The 1,782-nt window shown below is 43.9% G+C and overlaps 1 protein-coding gene across 1 annotated transcript in view; it reads left to right on the top strand.

Moving 5' to 3' along the window:
* Positions 1-1,782, top strand: part of LOC101855524 (palmitoyltransferase ZDHHC15B) — a gene marked incomplete in the record, with an annotated part of 44,143 nt that overhangs the window by 26,124 nt on the left and 16,237 nt on the right. The window contains 1 exon segment of the mRNA XM_013088359.2: positions 1,555-1,575. Coding sequence (XP_012943813.1) covers positions 1,555-1,575 — 21 coding nt within the window.

Below are 1,782 nucleotides of genomic sequence, written 5' to 3'. Positions count from 1 at the left end.
TCTGCATTTTCTGAAATTTTGTTTTTTAGTCTCAACTTGTTGAAAAGATGAGGGAGGATGGGTGGGGCAAAGGTGGGCAGGATGGGGGAACCTCTGAGTGGAGAGTTTGGGTCAGTGAGTGGAGAGTTTGGGTCAGTGAGTGGAGAGTTTGGGTCAGTGAGTGGAGAGTTTGGGTCAGTGAGTTATTGCCCCAAGTTCTCGCTGCTGTCTCTGCTGCTGTTACTGGAAAGTTCTGTTGCTGTGTGAAGATTGAGGGTTTTAGTTTAGGAAGCCAAAGGATTTCAAGAGCATTTCCTGAATGTCCTATTGGTTGAAATGTGGGTTTTGTCATCTTTGGAACCTCCGAATCAATTGACTAAAGTGTGTACTGAAATTTACCTTTCTTAGGTTGAAACGAAAAAGAAAAAAAATCTGTGTAGACAAAGTCAGTAGAGATATCTTTGTGGCTGGCTACTATTTGTGGCCACGAGGGTAAGTCAGAACTGAAAGGTGTCTGTCTGTACACAGCTGTTCTGGGGGCAGACCTCCCTAGATAAGTCAGAACTGAAAGGTGTATGTCTGTACACAGCTGTGCTGGGGGCAGACCTCCCTAGATAAGTCACAACTGAAAGGTGTCTGTCTGTACACAGCTGTTCTTGGGGCAGACCTCCCTAGATAAGTCACAACGGAAAGGTGTATGTCTGTACACAGCTGTTCTGGGGGCAGACCTCCGTAGATAAGTGCAGAACTGAAAGGTGTCTGTCTGTACACAGCACTACTGGGGGCAGACCTCCCTAGATAAGTCACAACTGAAAGGTGTCTGTCTGTACACAGCACTACTGGGGCAGACCTCCGTAGACAAACTTTGAACAGGTCTGTGCAGGTCGTACTGGTTCTTAACTAGCTTCATCACAACTTCCTGTGTGTTTACCGTCTGATAACTGGTTCTTAACTAGCTTCATCACAACTTCCTGTGTGTTTACCGTCTGATAACTGGTTCTTAACTAGCTTCATCACAACTTCCTGTGTGTTTACCGTCTGATAACTGGTTCTTAACTAGCTTCATCACAACTTCCTGTGTGTTTACCGTCTGATAACTGGTTCTTAACTAGCTTCATCACAACTTCCTGTGTGTTTACCGTCTGAATGTTTTGTTTTTCGTTCCCTGGAGGAGTTTGTGCATGCCTGCGCCACTGTGTGGTCTACTGGCCTTTGTCTTGTTGGTTCCATAGCCCTAGTTTTTTCTTATCTGGCAGTAGGTGGGTTTTTTATCTTGTTCTTTTTTTTTGGTAGAGTATTGTGAATGTATGTCCAATTAAAGTATGTATTGATAGTTCCTTTGTATAGTATGATAAAAACTATGTACAGATAATGAAATAATTTCAGAAATTACTTAAAGGGAAAAGTATCTGTTGGTATTGTCCCATTCCCCGTATCTGTCCGTCCACCTTATTGCCCTGTGTGTACTCAATGTACATATTTGTCCACTTGTATGTACTTGGAGAAATGTGTTCTCTTTATATGCATCAAAGACTGTTTCATTAATATGTATCTATGCATGCCTTCTCTCATTAGTCAAGGCGCTCAGCCCGCAAGGTTAGATCTGTTTGTCTTGTTCTGTGTTTGCTATAGTGTGCTTGTGTAGCCCGGAACACGCTGTGCCTTCTCCAGACTGTGACCAGACGTGACACATGACACACTGGCCTGTCGTAGAATGTAGACGTGACACATGACACACTGGCCTGTCGTAGAATGTAGACGTGACACATGACACACTGGCCTGTCGTAGAATGTAGACGTGAC

Source organism: Aplysia californica, unplaced genomic scaffold (assembly GCF_000002075.1).
Source record: "Aplysia californica isolate F4 #8 unplaced genomic scaffold, AplCal3.0 scaffold00728, whole genome shotgun sequence".
Lineage (NCBI taxonomy): Eukaryota > Metazoa > Mollusca > Gastropoda > Aplysiida > Aplysiidae > Aplysia > Aplysia californica.
Note: the sequence above shows the minus strand (reverse complement) of the source record. Positions and strands in the feature narration are given on the sequence as shown.